Source organism: Pelmatolapia mariae, linkage group LG10_11, assembly GCF_036321145.2.
Source record: "Pelmatolapia mariae isolate MD_Pm_ZW linkage group LG10_11, Pm_UMD_F_2, whole genome shotgun sequence".
Classification (NCBI taxonomy): Eukaryota; Metazoa; Chordata; class Actinopteri; order Cichliformes; family Cichlidae; genus Pelmatolapia; species Pelmatolapia mariae.
The window spans coordinates 74,091,480-74,108,835 of record NC_086236.1 but is presented as its reverse complement, the minus strand read 5'-3'; the positions used below and the strand labels follow the sequence as shown (position 1 = coordinate 74,108,835).

At 44.0% G+C, this 17,356-nt stretch overlaps 2 protein-coding genes across 8 annotated transcripts in view; one reads left to right on the top strand and one right to left on the bottom strand.

Moving 5' to 3' along the window:
* The first annotated feature begins 5,055 nt into the window (after positions 1–5,055).
* On the top strand, positions 5,056–12,609 carry zgc:153896 (uncharacterized protein LOC569930 homolog). Of its 3 annotated transcripts, XM_063487608.1 has the most exons (8): positions 5,056–5,160; positions 5,895–5,990; positions 6,390–6,474; positions 7,304–7,799; positions 10,118–10,263; positions 10,602–11,225; positions 11,318–11,594; positions 12,101–12,609. In XM_063487608.1, the coding sequence occupies exons 4-8, from the start codon at positions 7,436–7,438 to the stop codon at positions 12,172–12,174; spliced, it is 1,485 nt and encodes a 494-aa protein (XP_063343678.1). In that variant the 5' UTR covers positions 5,056–5,160; positions 5,895–5,990; positions 6,390–6,474; positions 7,304–7,435; the 3' UTR covers positions 12,175–12,609. The 3 variants fall into 3 exon arrangements, with proteins under 3 accessions (XP_063343678.1, XP_063343676.1, XP_063343677.1); XM_063487606.1 differs by lacking the exon at positions 12,101–12,609 and having other exon boundaries at positions 11,318–12,073; XM_063487607.1 differs by lacking the exon at positions 12,101–12,609 and having other exon boundaries at positions 7,255–7,799; positions 11,318–12,073.
* Positions 12,610–12,718: 109 nt separating this feature from the next.
* The window catches only part of LOC134637230 (sodium bicarbonate cotransporter 3-like), a 22,778-nt gene continuing 18,140 nt past the window's right edge, over positions 12,719–17,356 (bottom strand). For all 5 annotated transcript variants that reach the window (XM_063487603.1, XM_063487600.1, XM_063487601.1 and 2 more), the window contains 10 exons: positions 17,091–17,252; positions 16,781–16,894; positions 16,196–16,357; positions 15,837–16,088; positions 15,689–15,757; positions 15,431–15,604; positions 15,222–15,353; positions 15,047–15,138; positions 14,838–14,942; positions 12,719–13,403 (listed from right to left, as the gene is read on the bottom strand). In XM_063487603.1, the coding sequence (XP_063343673.1) occupies positions 13,322–13,403; positions 14,838–14,942; positions 15,047–15,138; positions 15,222–15,353; positions 15,431–15,604; positions 15,689–15,757; positions 15,837–16,088; positions 16,196–16,357; positions 16,781–16,894; positions 17,091–17,252 (1,344 nt within the window). In that variant the 3' untranslated portion in view covers positions 12,719–13,321. The remainder of the gene's footprint in view (positions 13,404–14,837; positions 14,943–15,046; positions 15,139–15,221; positions 15,354–15,430; positions 15,605–15,688; positions 15,758–15,836; positions 16,089–16,195; positions 16,358–16,780; positions 16,895–17,090; positions 17,253–17,356) is intronic.

The following is a 17,356-nucleotide window of genomic DNA, read 5'->3' as shown; positions in this document are numbered from 1 at the left end:
TCATTTTTAACATTTATATTTATAATTTTATTCAACTTTTTTCAACAAAAATTTCCCATGTATTTCAATGGGGAGACCCTTCAAATCCTCACTCAACTTACTCATTTTTAAACCCCTACTACTTCCACACACATTGACATAGAGCCACCATTCAAACTTTAAAACGAAGACAAGACATTCAACTATTCAACTTGTATTTATCTTTTCAATATCTTTTATACTTTTTCTTCAGTTCCAGTTTAAGTTTCATGATGTTTTTTCAGCCGTTTCAGAGTTTATAATGGGTGTGTATGGGATGGAATGTTGCTGCTAGAGTGAGACAGCTCAACTGCCAGAGTGGAAGCAGGTCGAAAATTAATCTTAAAATATTTTTTAAAACTGCTGCTGTGTCTGCAGCGTTTCGTCTACAGGTATGATTTTATCCTCAAAACGTAGCCATCGCTGTCCTCTTTCATCCAATGTGTTTACTATTGTACTAGGTATTATGGTTCTTTCATAAATGTCACCAAAGCACAGCCTACTCCCTCCAACTCTTCCATAGACTCTAATGTTAAAATGGCTCAGAAGGTTCGTTTGAAAATCAGAAGAGCATGGTGTCTTTCCACTGTCACCACGTCCATATAATAAACTCCACAGGCATGAAAACCGAGAATTCGGTAGACTAGACATTGCTGCCGCTCACGGTGAAAGAATTTTGTCAATACGACTTGTACTTTTCATTTGGGAGCGATTTGTTTCGGCTTGACTTTTCTGTTCATTTTAAGCAGCAAAAGTGAGGTGCATGTCTGTGTCCGTGTGTATGGAGCCATTGGGTGCAGTCACTATAGCAACCAGGCTCACGCCTGCCTGCCTAACGAGCTCTGTCTCTCACTGTGCCAAGATTCATCTTAAACACTTCTCTTTCAACTGCTGCTGTGTCCACAGTGTTTGCTCTACAGCCATCATTTTACGCTCAAAACGTCGCCATCGTTGTTCTCTTTCCAGCACCGTGTCTTTCAAAGCTCAGACATTTAAACTTTTTAAACTCTGTGGATCCAAGTGGAGGGATCACATTTTAGTCATTCAGTTAATCAAAGAATATGAACTTTTTATATTTATTCAGATGTTTTCTGACGCTAAATTTTCTTTTCTCATTACTTAGGTTTTTCTAATTTACATTTAAAACATTTTCAGCTATTTTCCAACTTCTTCTTTGTGCACTTCAGCTTTTAGCAGTTTAGCACTTTTGTTTTCAGGTTAAAAATTCAGGGTTTTTTTTCTCTCATTCAACATTTTTAACTTAAATTCAGTAATTAATTAATTTCAGTGCATACATTCAGATTCAAGCATTCACACTGCAGTTTCTTCAGAAAATGCACTTTCTAGTTAGTGTGAATGCTTGTAAAAGCATTCACAGTATTGTTGTTGTAATCTTTATTATTATTATTTCATATTCCGTACGTTTTTTGGCATCTAACTCCTTCAAAACCGTTCAACTTAAAAAAACCATTCAAACACCGTTAGATTCCTCTTCTTTTGGACATGACTGCTTCTACTTTTCTCATTTTTAACATTTATATTTTTAAATTTATTCAACTTTTTCCAACAAAAATTTCCCATGTATTTCAATGGGAAGACACTTCAAATTCTCCTTCAAATCACTCCTCTTTCAACTCTAACTACTTCCACATACGTTGACATAGAGCCACCATTCAAACTTTAAAACGAAGACAAGACATTCAACTATTCAACTTGTATTTATCTTTTCAATATCTATTATACTTTTTCTTCAGTTCCAGTTTAAGTTTCATGCTGTTTTTTCAGCCATTTCAGAGTTTATAATGGGTGTGTATGGGACGGAATGTTGCCGCTAGAGTGAGACAGCTCAACTGCTAGAGTGGAAGCAGGTCGACAATTAATCTTAAAATATTTTCTTAAAACTGCTGCTGTGTCCGCAGCGTTTGCTCTACAGGTCTGATTTTACCCTCAAAACGTAGCCATCGCTGTCCTCTTTCATCCAATGTGTTTACTATTGTACTAGGTGTTATGGTTCTTTCATAAATGTCACCAAAGCACAGCCTCCTCCCTCCAACTCTTCCATAGACTCTAATGTTAAAATGGCTCAGAAGGTTCGTTTGAAAATCAGAAGTACAGGCTGTCTTTACACTGTCACCACGTCCATATAATAAACTCCACAGGCATGAAAACTGAGAATTTGGTAGACTGGACATTGCTGCCGCTCACGGTGAAAGAATTATGTCAATACGACCTGTATTTTTCATTTGGGAACGATTTGTTTCGGCCTGACTTTTCTGTTCATTTTAAGCAGCAAAAGTGAGGTGCATGTCTGTGTGCGTGTGTATGGACCAACTGGGTGCAGTCACTATAGCAACCAGGCTCACACCTGCCTGCTTAACGAGCTCTGTCTCTCACTCTGCCAAGATTCATCTTAAACACTTCTCTTTCAACTGCTGCTGTGTCCACAGTGTTTGGTCTATAGCCATCACTTTACCCTCAAAACGTCGCCATCGTTCTTCTCTTTCCAACAGTGTGTCTTTCAGAGCTCAGAGATGTAAACCTTGTAAACTGTGTGGACCCAAGTGGAGGGATCACATTTTAGTCATTCAGTGATTCAAAGAATATGAACTTTTAATATTCATTCAGATGTTTTCTGACTCTAAATTTTGTTTTCTCATTTCTTAGGTTTTTCTAATTTACAATTAAAACATTTTCAACTATTTTCCAACTTCTTCTCTGTGGATTTTAGCTTTTAGCAGTTCAGCACTTTTGTTTTCAGGCGAAAATTTCTGTATTTTTCATCTCATTCAAAAATTTTAAGTCAAAATTCAGCAATTAATTTATTTCAGTGCATACATTCAGATTAAAGCATTCACACTGCAGTTTCTTCAGAAAATGCACTTTCTAGTTATTATTTCATATTCCGTACGTTTTTTGGCATCTAACTCCTTCAAAACCGTTCAACTTAGAAAAACCATTCAAACACCGTTAGATTCCTCTTCTTTTGGACATGACTGCTTCTACTTTTCTCATTTTTAACATTTATATTTTTAATTTTATTCAACTTTTTCCAACAAAAATTTCCCATGTATTTCAATGGGGAGACCCTTCAAATTCGCCTTCAAATCACTCCTCTTTGAACTCTAACTACTTCCACATACATTAACGTAGAGCCACCATTCAAACTTTAAAACGAAGCCAAGACATTCAACTATTCAACTTGTATTTATCTTTTCAATATCTATTATACTTTTTCTATAGTTCCAGTTTAAGTTTCATGATGTTTTTTCACCCATTTCAGAGTTTATAATGGGTGTGTATGGGACGGAATGTTGCCGCTAGAGTGAGACAGCTCAACTGGTAGAGTGAGAGCAGGGGGGGAATTAATCTTAAAATATTTTATTAAAACTGCTGCTGTGTCCGCAGCGTTTGGTCTACAGGTATGATTTTACCCTCAAAACGTAGCCATCGTTGTCCTCTTTCACCCAATGTGTTTATTATTGTACTAGGTGTTATGGTTCTTTCATAAATGTCACCAATGCACAGCCTGCTCCCTCCAACTCCTCCATAGACTCCAATGTTAAAGTGGCTCAGAAAGTTTGTTTGAAAATCAGAAGTGCAGGCTGTCTTTACACTGTCACCACATCCATATAATAAGCTCCACAGGCATGAAAACCGATAATTCGGTAGACTAGACATTGCTGCCGCTCACGGTGAAAGAAATTTGTCAATAGGACTTGTACTTTTCATTTGGGAGCGATTTGTTTCGGCCAGACTTTTCTGTTCATTTTAAGCAGCAAAAGTGAGGTGCATGTCTGTGTGTGTGTATGGAGCCATTGGCTGCAGTCACTATAGCAACCAGGCTCACACCTGCCTGCCTAACCAGCTCTCTCTCTCTCACTGTGCCAAGATTCATCTTAAACACTTCTCTTTAAACTGCTGCTGTGTCCACAGTGTTTGCTCTACAGCCATCATTTTACCCTCAAAACGAAGACCTCGATGTTCTCTTTCCAGCACCGTGTCTTTCAAAGCTGATAGTCACAAACTTTTAAAACTGTATGGATTCAAGTGGAGGGATCACATTTTAGTCATTCAGTTATTCAAAGAATATGAAGTTTTGATATTCATTCAGATGTTTTTTGACTCTAAATTTTCTTTTCTTATTTCTTAGGTTTTTCTAATTTTTATTTAAAAACTTTTCAGCTATTTTCCAACTTCTTCTCTGTAATTGTCAGCTTTTAGCAGTTCAGCACTTTTGTTTTCAGGTTATAATTTCTGTATTTTTCATCTCATTCAATATTTTTAACTTAAAATTCAGCAATTAATTCATTTCAGTGCATACATTCAGATTCAAGCATTCACACTGCAGTTTCTTCAGAAAATGCACTTTCTAGTATTTAACTATTAATCACAGTTTTGCTAAATAAAAGGATCTGGCTTGCATCAGTCACATGATCACTATTAACCAATGATCGCCCTTGACGGCAGAACGCGCTGGTTACGAGCCAGGAACGAGCTCATAAACAGTGTTGCCAACTTAGCGACTTTGTCGCTATATTTAGCGAGTTTTCAGACCCCCTAGCGACTTTTTTTCTAAAGAAAGTCGCTAAAAAAAGACGTGAAAGCGCATATCGCTTTTACTCTCAACAAGCAGCGGGTGCTGTAACGCAGGCAGTTCTTCTTTTACTCTTATGCTGTTTTGTGGATCACAAGGTTTAAAACTACTTATAAACACACACACACACAAAGTAACTCCACCAGAGTGCCTATTTCGGGTCACTTTTGCCGGTCCAAGCCCAGATAAAGGAGCAGGGTTGGAATTGTGACATTAAAAAAACAATAATTGCTAAAAGAAATTTAATTTGTAGTTCTAAATAAACTCTAAATGCATTTAGGACGTTTTTTACTCACTTTATGTCTCTTCTACGATGTTATTTCTCTCTCCAACAACGTAGGTTACAATTATATTAGCATGACCAATTATGCAAATTAGGTGATGACGTCATTTAGCGACTTCTAGCGACTTTTAGGGCAACCAATAGCGATTTTCCTTACTGAGGAGTTGGCAACACTGCTCATAAAGAGCACGCGCATTTTTAGCGGTCCGGAGCTGTAGGAGAAACACAAATTACCTCAGACACACAGACTGATGCGACAAAACCAGTAAGTAGGTGTACAGCGTACACTGTAGTCTATAGCACACAGGAGTATTAGCTTATTACGTACACGTTGGTAAGCTGTCTTGTTGCAACTGACGAACTGAAACAAATGAGCGTGCTGTGTGTGTAACAGCGCGACAAACATTACCTGTCCTTTTATTAACTGCACAAGTAGTGCTGGTCATAGCTGCTGGCTAACTGGGTAAGGCTGTCATGGGTCTGTAGCTCTGTCCACCGTTTTAGGGAACATATTTAGTTTTAAAGTAAGTTACAGGGCTTTTCCTGCCTTTCTGGGGGGATTATATTTCACTAAAAACGATCTAATATGCATGTCCACATAATAATGGATTATTATAATTATAATATTTAAAGAACACATTAAGACACAGATTATAGTAGATTTATATTTTAAAATGCTGATTTTATAGCAGTAAAATTATTGTATCTCTACAGTTTAAAAATGTAATAAGCTTTCTGCCTGCACAGAGTGGATAGTGAAACAAATGGAATCATCATAAATACATTATTTCATATTTATTACTTTTTTCCCCTCATTGCTTTATTATTGTAGCTCTAGTAATAAATAATAAGGGAAGGATTCTTGATCAGCACCATGATGCCCATATTATATACAGTATTCTGAAGAAGGTCTAAAATGTCCCTGTGTGTGCGTGCATGTGTGTGTTTTATTTCTATGGATTTTTAAAAAATTATTACTAATGATATAACATTGTCCAGACATGGCTGGTAAGGACATGAGGAGGAAACAGTAGGAGCTGTGTGAGGCTACTAAAGGCAGTGGATCCCTCAGCAGCTGGATTACAAAGAGCACAGGTAACATTAACACATGTACCAGTTGTTGGAGAGGTATTCCAGTATAAAAATAATAATAAGCACAACTGGAATGTTTTGCTTCTATAACATTTTTCTGTCATCATTTTATTATAGATTAAGTGCAGGAGTTGTTAGGTGTGAATAATTAAATTATAGTTTATTGCAAAAGCAAGTTGTGCCTTGTTCTCAGATAGACAGCAAGTGGAGCGTGATAGATGAGATCAGGGGAAGGAAAGAAGAAGAGAAGCAGAGTGATTCACAGGCAGAGTCTAGTTTATTTCTCACAGTTTTTTGTTGCCTTGTGGTTCCAAGCGCATTTTGTTATGTTCTTTGCATTTTATCTCATGACACGTGTTTAATCAGCTACCATCTCTCCTATGAACTTTTTAATGTCTACAGTCTCAGATCAACACAGCCCTGCCCTCCAGCACTATCAGCAGCAGGAGCAGCAGAAACCCCTCAACAGCAACATTGTACCCATGAGGTAAAACATAGGCTACGTTTGCTTTGCCTTGTCGCCACCTCACAACAGTGATATAGTATGATGCGGTCCCATATTAGATTCCTGATGAATGTGTGTTGTTGTTATTCAGCCTGATTCATTGTGCCCCTTTTTAACTTTGAGCACCCGCCCCTTTAAGCGTCTCTGCACGGCCCTCCTCCCGTCCATCCATGAACCTCCTCTGAGCTCCTGTTCTCCTCCCCCCTCCCTCCGCTGCACATGCTCAGACCTTCACAGCAGGTCTCACCTCGGTCTTTAAACCTTCCTTTTCACTCGTGCCGCTCTCCTTCTGTCAGAAATCACGACTCATCTCCCCGCAGCTTCACTGTACGGTTTTATTGTATCTACAGTTTGCCACGCACGTCATCGTCACCATCAATTTATTTAAACATTTATTTAAATGTGTTGTTTTTTTCCTGCTTATCAGTATTATTCTGTTTTTATTGCATTTGGCTCTGTTATCAGTTCATGAGTACAGGTGGAGCACTTTGGTTTCCGACTCTGTAATAACACTATAATAACTCTGTAATTACTCTGCAATGGGGTTTTCAGCCAGAGCCGATTTAAGAAGGTCAGCTCATGCCCCCCCCGGGATCCCTGAGCTGACCTGAGCATCTCTGTGTTATGCAACTGACATCAGTTTAAAAATGTGTTTTGTTTCTAGTTTGGATGATGATGTCTAAATAAATCTATTTTTGATTGTAAATTTGTGTTTTTATAATCATTAAAATGTTTGAAAATCATGATTAATAACATGAGAAGAGCTCTGGACCATCCTCTGCTCTCCTTCTGTCCCATCGACCCTCTGAAGGTGGAGAAGCTCACCTGACGCTCTCATCAGCCTGTGTGTGATGTCGTCGGGGTCAGCGTGCACGGTTACTGCAGCGGGAGGGGAAATCAGTCCTGATAAGTGGCAGAGGCTCCAAGGTTTCGTGCTTCACACATGTCAGCTGTTCTCTATCAGACACGGTTACACATTAACCAGGTGGTCCACAGGTGTGCAGGACAGGTAAAGCAGCTACGGCCTCACTCCCAGCTGCAGTCAGTCGGAGTGAAGATGAAGATGAGGCTGCAGCTCCTCCTGGTTCTGACGGCGGTCGTCTGCGCTGCCGCCAAGCCTCTGAGCAAGGCGGCGATGACGATGAACAAGCTGCTGCTGATCTCCTTCGACGGCTTCAGGTGGGACTACGACCAGGACGTGGACACGCCGAACCTGGACCAGCTGGCTGCGGACGGGGTCAAGGCCAAATACATCACCCCTCCGATGCTGACCATGACCTCGCCGTCCCACTTCACCACCATCACCGGTAACCATGACAACTTCATTTTAATATCAATTTAGTTTCAAAGTTGCAGCGGTCACACCCAGTACTGCATTAGGAATACTGCATGCGCTGGAAAGTACACATACTGTACAAGTACAAATATTAAATACCTGAAAGTACTTAATATTTGTACAATACAATTCAACTTTATTTGTATAGCACATTTAAAACCAGCGGTACACCAAAGTGCTTTACAGTAATACAATAATTTATAGGAAGGGAACATTAACAGGGAGTAAATGCACCAACAGGTGGAGAGCACTAATTAGCTGCAGCGCAGCGAAAATATGTAAAAGAAAATACAAACACAACTTGACTGGGAGATTATTCAGCAACAAAATAAAATTAAAATGATTAAAACTACATAAAGAACATTTGCAGGATACAGACACTAACTAGGGAAGGCTCGATTTAATAAAAAGGATTTCAGTCACGATTTACAAGATTGGACTGATTCAGACTCACGAATAGCAGTAGGAAGATTATTCCAGAGTTTGGATGCAGCTGTGGCAAAAGCGCGATCACCTCTGGTCTTCAACCGTGCCCTTGGTTGCCCTAAGAGATCTCAGTGCTCTACTAGGAGTGTACAAGCTGAGAAGTTCAACAAGATAGCTGGGAGCAATGTTGTTTATAATTTTATAGGTAAGCAATAGTATTTTAAAATTAATACGATATTTGATGGGAAGCCAATGCAGGTCAGTGAGGATCGGGGCGATAGAATCAAACCTGCCAGTTCCAGTTTGTACTTCTACAGGAGCAACAAAAACTCGAACAGAGTCTATTGACACAGCTGAAATCTGTCTGATCGACATGAACAGAAATATATTCATGACATATTTGTGTCCTTTTGTATTTATACCTATGTCTTTATCTACTAATGTCTCTGTTTCTGCACTTTATATGAGTGCTGGATGTTTGTAGGTATGAAAACTCAGTTTCCCTCTGGGATTAATAAAGTCTCTCTGATTCTGAAAAATTGAAAATCTGGGAGAGATGTTCCAGAAAAAAATAATATCTTAAAAGTTATAATTTACAAAGTGCTGAGAGCCGTCTGCTTTAGCTACTTTATAACTATTTTAAGGCTTTTTGAAAATATTAATTGATTTCTGTGACCAAGACATTAAAACAACGAGACCGGAGCAGCAAAGAACAGAGGTTTTGCAGACGTGGTGCTAAAAACAGCTGGATAGGAGCCACGCACATTAGAGTCGGGCTGATAACCGGCCTTAGCTGGACTGTGATAATCAGGATCAGTGAGTTAGAGCAGACACGCTCCTCCATAACATGTCATATTACTGCTGAGGTATCGGTACGTGCTGCTGATAATAACTCATTACGCCTCTGAGTGCAGCTTTAATCTGTAATAAATACATGATTTAAAAACTGCTTTCACGAGCAGTATCAGACAGATTAGCTGTCATGTATGTGAGCAGTATGATTTATAATGCATCAAATCAGTGACCTCAGATTAGGTTCATGTAGTTAAGGAAATCAGAGAGATAAGCTGTGACGGTGCTGCTGGGAAATAAACGCGTCTGAGACCAGAGTCCAGAGACCGCTGCTCCGGGGACAGGTTTAAACTGAGCTGAGGGTCATGGACACGCGATGATGATGTTAACCAGCTGCCAATGCCGCCACACTTTCTGGCATTCAACTTAAACCTTTTGCAGACTCTGTGTGACGCCCATCCCAGGGTCTGGTCTGTTAGCCGTGCCTGGAGGACAGCCTATGATGATGGGAGGAACATTCGCTAATGCATCTCCTTCGTGGCCTTTCAGCCAATAAAAGCTTCCTTATTGGTTTAGTTAGTGATACCTGCTGATTCAGCCTGCACAGTGTAGATCGACTGTGCAGCACAAACGTCTGCTTGCTTTGCTGCTGTGTTTTTTTTTCAAGCACGGTGCTAGCATGGACCGCTTCTTTGTTGCACTAAACCAGTGTCACACACTGGGGGCTTGTCCAGGATTCAAGCCTGTGACCTCATGCATGCAGATCCCATTTATGCCTCAGAAGTTGCACATATAGTAAAACACAGATGTGTGCAAATCCCTCCAGACAATCTGTAGATCATTTACCTTCTTACCTGTGGGGAAAGATAAAGTGAAGGCCATGCACAACCTAAAGTCCAGCTCAGCTTCTGTCGGCGTTTCACATCGTCTCCGACTCCTAAATAAAAAGATCACTAATATCAGACCTCTGATAGTTAGTCCCTCTCAAATAAAGGATCTTACTTTCTGTCTACTTTCAGCTTCCAGAGCGGTACAGTGAAATGTGCTAAAACCTTCCTGTGTGCTCTTTAGGCCGATGGGTGGAGGATCACGAAGTCGTCCATAACTTGATGTTCGACCAAGAGACGAACCTGAAAGTTCCTCACAAAGAGACGCTGAAAAGATCGGAGTGGTGGGACAATGGAGCTCTGCCGCTGTGGATCACCGCTCAGAACCAGGTGAGTCGGTGTGAAGGATGAGCTGCACCGACACAGGAGGACGCGTCGTTGTGGTTATTTTACCGCAGCTGATGCATCCAAACACTCAGGAGAGCACCAGATGTAGAAAGTAGTCCACATCTAAAGGTGCTATTTCTATGTTTGTCTAATTCGAGGAAAAGTTGGATTCTTCAGGAACATCACTGATAAAAAACGGAAAACCAAGCTGGATGAAATCTGACTGAGCTTCCTGTGAACTCGAGAGTGCTTCTAACACTTCTGGGCTGTTTGTAGCTATAATACGATCACAGATCACAGCGATGGGTGCTTACCATTCTGTTCAACTATTCTAATTTCAGGGTTTGAAAACAGCTTCCTTCTTCTACCCCGGAGGCGGAGCCAACTACAGTGGCCAAGCGGTCAATCGAGTGCTACTGGAGGAGTCCGGCCACCCCGACGACAATGAGACCGAGTGGCGTCAGAAAATCGACACGGTGATGAGCTGGTTCTCCGAGGAGGACTTCCACCTGGTGACGCTGTACTATGGCGAGCCAGACAACGTGGGCCACGCCAAAGGGCCGGACACGCCGGACCGGAAAGAGATCATCCGTCAGATCGACCGCACCATCGGCTACTTGAGGGACGCTATCGATCGCCACAACCTGACCGACAGGCTGAATGTCATCATCACCTCTGACCACGGCATGACCACAGTAAAGAAGAGGCCACAGGTAGACGAGGTCATCCTCAACAACTACCTGAATTTATTCGAGGTCGCTAAATTTGAAATTCTCGACTACGGTGGGTTTGGCATCCTGACGCCACAGCCGGGGAAGGAGCAGGAAGTTTTTGACGCCCTCTCCAACGTGCCCAATATCACGGTGTACAAGAAAAACGAGATTCCAGAGAGCTTCCATCTCGCCAAAAGTGAGCGTCTGCCTCCCATCGTGATCATCGCAGATCTGGGATTCAACCTGAACTCTGTAAGTACCCCCAACGTTTTACCTCCAAGAAGCCAGAGCAAAATTCAACAAATCCAGAGAACGTATCCCGACTTCTTATCGTTTCACACCAGAGATTCATCGTCTACGTGAATAAAGGTGACCACGGCTTCCATAACACTGAGATAGACATGAAGACCATCTTCAGGGCCTTCGGACCGAGCTTCAAGAGGAGCTACCTGTCCGAGCCGTTCGACAGCATCCACATCTACCCTCTGATGTGCAAACTGCTGCAGATCGAACCAGCGCCGCACAATGGGTCACTGAGCGTGACCGAGGACATGCTGCTCTCCACTCCGACCACCACGGCCAAGCCTTCGTTCACAACGCCGCGAGGCTCTTTTACCACAGGTGTGTTGCCCTCGTCTGACGCTCTTCTGAACTACAGCAGCGGTCTGTTATCCAAGGTTCAGATAGACTCATCTTTTAAGTCCGGCTTGAGTTCAGGGTCAGTTCAGGACCTTCTCGCTTCAAAGCGACTGTGCCGATCACCTCGCCACATAATAAGAAACCTATTTCATTCACGACTTTTGAAGATAAATCATTTCATCTATAAAAAGGTAGAATTCTGTACATTGCTTACAGACCTGTCGTAAGTCCGAATCATTTGCTGCCATTGGTTGTCAGGCATTCACATTAAAAACTCTGGCCCCGCCCACTGCTCGTCACCACACGATACAAGATGCTGAACCTACAGCCAGCTTTTGAAGGCGTCTCCAGTCCAATCACAAAGAATTATTTCATATCATAAGTGAGAGTTTAATAAGACCAGGTAAAAACTAGCCTAGCTTAGCTTTCAGCTCTGAGTGCAGATCATGTGACGTGCACGTTAACCACGATGCTCCTTTCCTTTCCAGCTGGATCGCAGGGAGCTCGGCTGTCCGTGGCTCTGCTGCTGGCCATGCTGCTGTTCATGTTCACCGTGCTGTAACTGGTCCAGGATCAGTTTGACGTACAGCTGGATTCAGCGATTTCCTCATTTATTTTGCTGCAGGTTCACTCTGAATGCTTTAACGTTTGCTTCTCCAATAAATATGAACAACGTGAACATTTTTAAAGGGCTCATTTTCTGTTTTCTTTTTGAACATGCTGTGTTTCACCTGATATTCCTCTCTGAGGCGTTTCCGTTCAGTCAGACTGAACGCTGGTTTTACTGGATTGAAAGAATCCTTTTTGCCTCGTTGTCTTTTTCTGTGAACGAATCCCTGCAGCTGAGCTACAGAGTGTACAATTAGCCCGAACCTCACATACAACACATGCACTAACAGGAAATACTCATCAATGGACATTTTATCAGGTTGTGTCTGAAACTGTGAGGACTGCCTCGCTGTGGGAGCCTCTGGTGGATGTGGAAGGAACTGCAGCTTTTGCATCAAATCTCTTTATTGTCAAATTGTTGAAATAAATCCATCAGAGATCAGCGGCGACTCCTGAAATGATCGAAACGACTAGAGAGGTCACGTGACTCGCTGTGATCGTCGCCACCAAACTGATTTATTAAACTTTACAAAGAAACTACGACAACAGCAGCTGTGACATCATTCATTTTTTCTGCTGCAGGCAACCAGGTGCTGTACAACAGAGACCACACACACACGCGCGCACGCACACACACACACACACGCACACACATAAAAAACCTAAATCAGCATGATGGATTAAATAAAAACGTGTCGGCGCTTCGCCCGTTTCACAAACACTGAAACAAAAGTTCAAACCATGAAATTAAAATTTCTCACGACATCCGTCCGGAGAGACTCAGGCGTCCGTTTTTTCCTCCTTTCTTTTTCAGTTTGATGCTTCGGCAGCCAATCACAGACCGCCCGAGTTAAAAAACAAAACAAAAATAAAAACGGCAGCAGAAGAAACCTGAGGAAGCCGTTTCCAGAAGTGGAGTCTCATGTTTCACCTTAAAACGATGAGAAAATAAAACGTTCGCCTCGTCCGAGACAACGCAGTCAGAAGTACGGCACGCTCAGGTGAAGCCCGATTGGTCCCCCCGCGACCTTTCGCCTCCCTCAGAGCACGCGGAGGAGCTGCAGCGCCCCCGCCTCACCCTCCTGCCCCGGGGCGGTGGATCATAGCGACGTCTCGGCGTTCACGACCCTTTGCCCGTCCTCGTTCTCCACGTTTATCTGGACGCTCGGCAGCTTGTCGTGGCTGAAAGAGAACAGACACTTTATTGGCACCCGAGTCAGAGACTTCACGTCTTACGGACACGTTAAATAACTTCCACTTCCTGTAGTTTGGGGCTGTTCTGAGATCTGATTGTGCTCACAGCACAGGTGTGGCAGCAGCAGGCAGGTGGAGCGACGTCTCTGAGGTTTGGTTTGTGGCTCTGTGAGGAAGCACATCTCCGCTGTTCTGACCGAGCCGTCAGCGAGTCGTTTTCATGATGTGTTTGAAGTTTATAATGAAAACTAAAAATAATCTGTCATATTCATAATCGACCCTCTGAACGTGACTTCACATTAAAAAAGTGGAAAACAGAAATCTTTGTCTACGTGGACTCAAAGAGTGCAAATAAAAATCATATTCATGGAAACAGAGAGAGAGCAGGAACATGAATAAGCCCGTGTTCATCGTGTCTCAACATCCAGCCTAAAAATATTAAAATTGGATTTTTCTTTTCCTTAATCCACATCGTCCAGCCCTCACCGCAGCACAGCCACAGCTGCCAGCGCTCATTATTAATGGTTACAGGACTGCTGTTTAAGTCTGACGTCATCAGTCGTGTCCGGGTCCAAAGTCAAAGAAACACTGCGGCATCACTGAGAGTTACAAACTGTCTAAATTCTTTCATCTGTAATAAAATGATCAGCGTTGCTGCTTTACCAGGTGTAACAATTAAGTTTAACATCCAGGCATCCATGAAAACAGGATTTATTACATTTAACGGAGTTAGAAGTTAGCAGGAAGTTAGCTCGCTAGCTTCCATCTAAACATGATATAGCATGTTCTGACTGAGAGATTTCTGAAACATTCAAACGTACAGCTCTGCTATCACTTCCAACATAAATGAAGACAGAAAACTAAACAGCAGTGACGTTTGTAGGGTTACTGAAGTTGGACTAGCTGCTATATAATGATGTGCTACGTGATCGCTAGCGACACAGCTATGTTAGCATAAACAGTGAAGCTGGAGGATGAACGCTAACTTTTTTACACTCGATAAAAGTTAACGTGAGGGTTCCTGATGGTTAGAGACAAATGCAATCGCATGGCAGGATGCTGTAAACGGACCAAACTTCAGTCAGGAGAACAACTGAGATAATCCATCCACAATACGAGGTTAGTCATTAATATACTGCTGCATGGGCTGGGCTGCAGTTACAGCAGAAGGGTTTAAAACGGAGCTTTAAAATGAACAGTGGTGGTAAAACCGAGAGAGGCTGACAGTGATCACTGACTGTTTTTAGGGGCTTGTTCAGATTAAATAGATACAAAACATTCAAACATGTTAAAAACACAACAGCCTTATTAAATGCAGAAGCAGGATTCATACGTCATCACTTAAAGATATAAACACTTCAGTGCAGAGAGCCAATCACAGAGCGGTAGCAGGTGATGTCACTGGTGGTGAGGCAGACGTACCTGAAGGTGCGCCTCAGAGCTTTGCCGCTGTCGGAGTTTTTGGAAACAGACTTCCAGATGCCGCTTTTGGCCATTTCATCAGAGATGTTCACCTCTGACGGGTCGCTGCTGAGTCAAACACACACACACACACACACACACACACACGTGTGTTAGCCTCTGCTGCAGAGTGTGCACGCAGCCGTCAGCGTGTTTGATTTCAGACGCACCGTTTTTTCAGGTTTTTGATCGGGAAATTGAGGACCCCTCCTCTGTCGTACGGCAGCTCCTCCTCCACCTCCTCCAGCATCCGCCGAGCGTCCTGGACACACACACACACACACACACGGTTGAGCCAATGAGGACACAGAAGCAGGGTCACGTGCACACGCCAGCGCCCTTCACCTCCTTCTCCTTCTTCTTCTTGTCGTCCTCCTTCTTCTTCTTGCTCTCGGGGATCAGGTCGTCCAGCCAGCTCAGCTCTCTCTTGGTGAAGCAGAAATCCAGAAGCTTCCGGATGAAAACCAGAGCGAGAACCTGCAGAAGGCAGCAGGAGGTGAGTCCCCGCGTTACCAAGCAAATAAGGAGACGCAGTGTCTGTCGGTGCGTCTCACCATCATGGGGAAGATGACGGCGGCGGGCGAGGCTTTGATGGCCCACAGCGCGATGAGGCAGGACAGCTGCACCGCGGTGAAGACGTGCACCTTCCACAGCGGCACGTAGCGCAGGTAGATCAGGTCGGGCTGGTGTTTGGCCGGCATGCCGAACAGTTTGATGCGGTCAAAGAGCTACGGGACAGACAGATGCACGAGAGGTCAGACGAGCTTGAACGCCGCCATCGGCCGGACAGACGCTCGGACGCAGAGACGTACCTGGATGCCTTTGAGCGAGGACACGCCCATGTAGAGGAACACGCCGTACAGGACGGGCATCGGGATGAACTGAAAAAGCAGAGAAGCGATCTGTGAAGGGAGCGAGGGAGCGAGGCGTGAACGCAGCACGCACCGTCTGACGCCTCACCTTCAGGACGGAGGTCATGAAGACAGAGCAGCCCATCAGGAAGAAGATCATGAAGCCGGTCACGCGCTGCTCTCTGATGCCGAGGAACTTGGGCTGCTCGCCGGGCGCCGCGCACTCTGACTCCAGCTTCAGGCTGTTGACGTGGGAGATGGAGAGCACCGTCGCTGCCACGAACCACGGCAGGCCCATGATGGAGCACACGCCCAGCATCACCGCCACCACCAGCAGGTCCAGGTGATAGCCACACCCTTTCTGCAGCCCGCACAAACACACACACACACACACGCACACGCAGGCAGTGAGGTAAAGGTCGTCACCCCGTGGGGACAACGCTGCGCGGCTTCTACGTCAGTTCTGACCTTCAGCTTGTTCTCCTTCCTGTTGATGATGACGGCGGTGATCTGCTGGTCCATGAAGATGAGGATGGTGCAGAGCAGCGCGGGGACGGCGGCGGCCAGCAGCGTCCACCACGGGTTCGGGCCCAGCGGGGAAATCAGCCACCCCCGATTTTCAGACGTGGGCTGAAAGCAGCGTGAGAACATTTCTACAGTAACCTCTGAGTGAGCATCGTGTCAGCAGGCGTGAGCCGACGCCGCCCACACACTTCATGATTTTACACTTTTTGTAACATTTGTAACATTAAATATGTTCAATGTTCAAACTTAATGTTTTCATAGTTAAACAGTTCAAATGATCTGAACTGTCAAAGATGAAGAACGAATCCAAAGTTGTGTCCTAAATGAGAACCGAACCCAGCGAACGACCCTCCAATCGAGCGACCTCTGACCTGTTATCACAGCGAGCTGCTGAGGGCCCTCGCTCAGTCTAAAACCTCCCCCCAACATCCATCACAGAAGCTGGATTACACATTATTACTGGAATAAAGGGGAAATGGCGTCCCCGCAGGCCGTTTGGACCTGCGCACGCTGAGAGGTGAGCGTTACCTTGAAGCGGTCGGGCACGTTGAGTTTGGGTGAAGGAACTCCCACCAGATAATCCACCAGCACCATGATCATGATGGTGAGGAAGACGGCGAAGTCGCTGATGGTCGATCGAACCTGCGGGCGGGAAACACAGCATCGATCTTTTCTCTTATCGAACGGTAAAACGCGACCGTCTCAGACCTCCAGCTCTGCACAAATATTCAAACGAGTGGAGATGTTTTCATGTGGATCCAATAAATCGTTTATCTTCATCAAACGTGAGAAACATTAAAGAGGACCGAGTCTGCTCCTCTCTCAGGGTGTCACTGACCTTGGTGGGGAAGTATCTCTTAGTCTTGAACTGTTTGAGGAAGGAGGAGAGGAAGAAGGTGGTGAAGAAGAGGATGACGGACCAGAAGAGGACGTCGGGGACGTAGGGACCGCTGTGGCTGCACGCCGGGCCGACCAGCTCCCCCATGAGTTCCTTGCACGTCTGCGGGGAGAGGGAAGCGTCAGCCGCAGTTCCTCTGATGACCAGCAGGGGCTGCTGCTCGTTTGTTCTGACTGAAAGAACGTTTGTTCTGAGCGCCGCTGACG

Bases quoted from the DNA above. Each gene is read 5' to 3' on its own strand.
- zgc:153896 (XM_063487606.1), top strand. From the start codon at position 7,436: ATGTCAGCTGTTCTCTATCAGACACGGTTACACATTAACCAGGTGGTC. The intron at 10,264-10,601 runs GTGAGTCGGTGT...TTCTAATTTCAG, and splicing joins GGATCACCGCTCAGAACCAG to GGTTTGAAAACAGCTTCCTT. The intron at 11,226-11,317 runs GTAAGTACCCCC...GTTTCACACCAG, and splicing joins TGGGATTCAACCTGAACTCT to AGATTCATCGTCTACGTGAA.